The 2,372-nt window shown below is 37.4% G+C and overlaps 1 protein-coding gene across 1 annotated transcript; it reads left to right on the forward strand.

Moving 5' to 3' along the window:
- Positions 1 to 329: 329 nt before the first annotated feature.
- Positions 330 to 1,356, forward strand: LOC117030720 (olfactory receptor 5B2-like). Its single transcript, XM_033120935.1, has one exon. The coding sequence runs from the start codon at positions 373 to 375 to the stop codon at positions 1,315 to 1,317; it is 945 nt and encodes a 314-aa protein (XP_032976826.1). The 5' UTR covers positions 330 to 372; the 3' UTR covers positions 1,318 to 1,356.
- The last annotated feature ends 1,016 nt before the right edge of the window (positions 1,357 to 2,372 follow it).

The following is a 2,372-nucleotide window of genomic DNA, read 5'->3' on the forward strand; positions in this document are numbered from 1 at the left end:
ATATGCTGACAGTGAGGTGGTTAAAAACACAGAGAATTTGATTAGGTTGAAACTGGGTTTCAAACTTGAATCTTATTCATAGTAGTGATATAATTGTAGAATATCATGTAACTTCTTAAATCCTTTATTTTTTAATAGTACAATATAATCTTATCCATTGTACACACACACACACACACACACACACACACACACACTTACATGTAAAGCTTGTAACATTAGACCAAGATAATTTTGAAGTACAAATTATTAATGAAATAATGCACATGGTATTTAGACATTTCGATTTCACTACAATTTCATTTCTGCTTGTCACTTTTTCCCTTTATTTCTCACTACTACAGGACATTTGATGATTCCCAAATAACACTGATGGGGAACAGGACAGAAGTGACACAGTTCATCCTCCTCGGGCTAACCAGTGCCCCAGGACTGCAGGTCCCCCTCTTTATCATGTTCACGCTCATTTACCTCATCATCATTGTTGGGAACCTGGGGATGATCATGTTGATTCTTTTGGACTCTCGTCTTCACACGCCCATGTATTTTTTCCTCAGTAACCTGTCTCTGGTGGACTTTGGTTACTCCTCAGCTGTCACTCCCAAGGTCATGGCTGGGCTCCTTATAGGAGACAAGGTAATCTCCTACAATGCGTGTGCTGCTCAGATGTTCTTTTTTGTAGCCTTTGCCACTGTGGAAAATTTCCTTTTGGCCTCAATGGCTTATGACCGCTTTGCAGCAGTGTGCAAACCCCTACATTATACCACCACTATGACGACAAGTATGTGCGCACGTCTGGTCATAGGCTCCTATGTCTGTGGTTTCCTGAATGCCGCCTTCCATGTTGGGGACATATTCAGCCTTTTCTTTTGTAAGTCCAATACAGTCCATCATTTTTTCTGTGATGTTCCAGCTGTCATGGCTCTCTCTTGCTCAGATAAACACATTAGTGAGGTGTTTCTTGTTTTTATGTCGAGCTTTAATGTCTTTTTTGCTCTTCTAGTTATATTGATTTCCTACCTATTCATATTTATAACCATCTTGAAGATGCACTCAGCTCAGGGGCACCAGAAGGCTTTGTCTACCTGTGCTTCTCACCTCACTACAGTTTCCATCTTCTATGGAACAGTTATCTTTATGTATTTACAGCCCAGCTCCAGCCATTCCATGGACACAGACAAAATGGCCTCTGTGTTCTATTCTATGATCATCCCCATGCTGAACCCTGTGGTCTACAGCCTGAGGAACAAGGAGGTCAAGAGTGCATTTAAGAAGATATTTGAGAAGGCAAATTTTTCTATGGGGTTGGGATTTTAATCATTTAGTACGCACAATAATCTTATTTGATTCCTCTCAAACTTTTCCTGTTCAATAAATTACTTTTTAAGCCCCACACTACATTTAAATTCCTGAGATAAATCCTTATCTTTTCAAAAGTCTTTGTCTAGTAAAGAGAAAACGTATTCAGGAATATAATCCTTGAATAAGGATGGCTAAGGGGAAACATTAAAACTTTTGGGACCTGCTTGTCAAATGTTACTAATAATATTAACATGTTAAATAGGGGGCACAAACAAGCCCATGAACAAGGGAAACACATATGTGCCCCATGGGGGCACACACACATTGGAGTGGGAAATTTGTTAGAGGCAAATGGACTGTTGTTAGTTTTTAATAGAAATGGTTTGAGCAGTTAATTGACATATTAAATATAAAATTATATCTAATCATAATTATTTTTTTAATAACTGTTCTAAGATTCTGAATAGGAGAAAAAAATCATGTACTTTTAAATGAAAGTATGCACTCTTTTGGCACATTTTCTTTCTTGACTGAATCCTTTTATAGAATCAATATGTTCACAGTACACTTTTCAAAAGTATGAAATAATTACCCAAATCTCAGAGCTTACTTTTGGATTCTATCCTGGTGTTGTATATACTATGGGTTTGGATAAATGTATGATGAATTGAATCCACCACTATAATATAGAGTATTTCCACTGCCCTGAAAGTCCTCTATGCTCTGCCTAGTCATCTTTCTCTCCCCAAGCCCCTGGCAACTACTGATCTTTTTACTGTCTCCATAGTTTTTCCTTTACCAGAATGTCATATAGTTGGAATCATATAGTATGAACCCTTTTCAGATTGGTTTCTTTCATGTAGTAATATGCATTTAAAGTTCCTCCGTGTCTTTACCTGGCTTCCTAGCTCATTTCTTTTCAGTACTGAATAATTTAGTACTCAATAGGTCATTTCTTTTCAGTGTATTTATCCATTAATCTAATGAAGAACAGTATGGTTGCCTCCAGTTCTGGCAATTATGAATAAAGGTACTGTAAATATTCATGTGCAGGTTTTTGTGTGGACATA

The sequence above is a fragment of the Rhinolophus ferrumequinum genome, chromosome 11 (assembly GCF_004115265.2).
Source record: "Rhinolophus ferrumequinum isolate MPI-CBG mRhiFer1 chromosome 11, mRhiFer1_v1.p, whole genome shotgun sequence".
Taxonomy (NCBI): Eukaryota; Metazoa; Chordata; class Mammalia; order Chiroptera; family Rhinolophidae; genus Rhinolophus; species Rhinolophus ferrumequinum.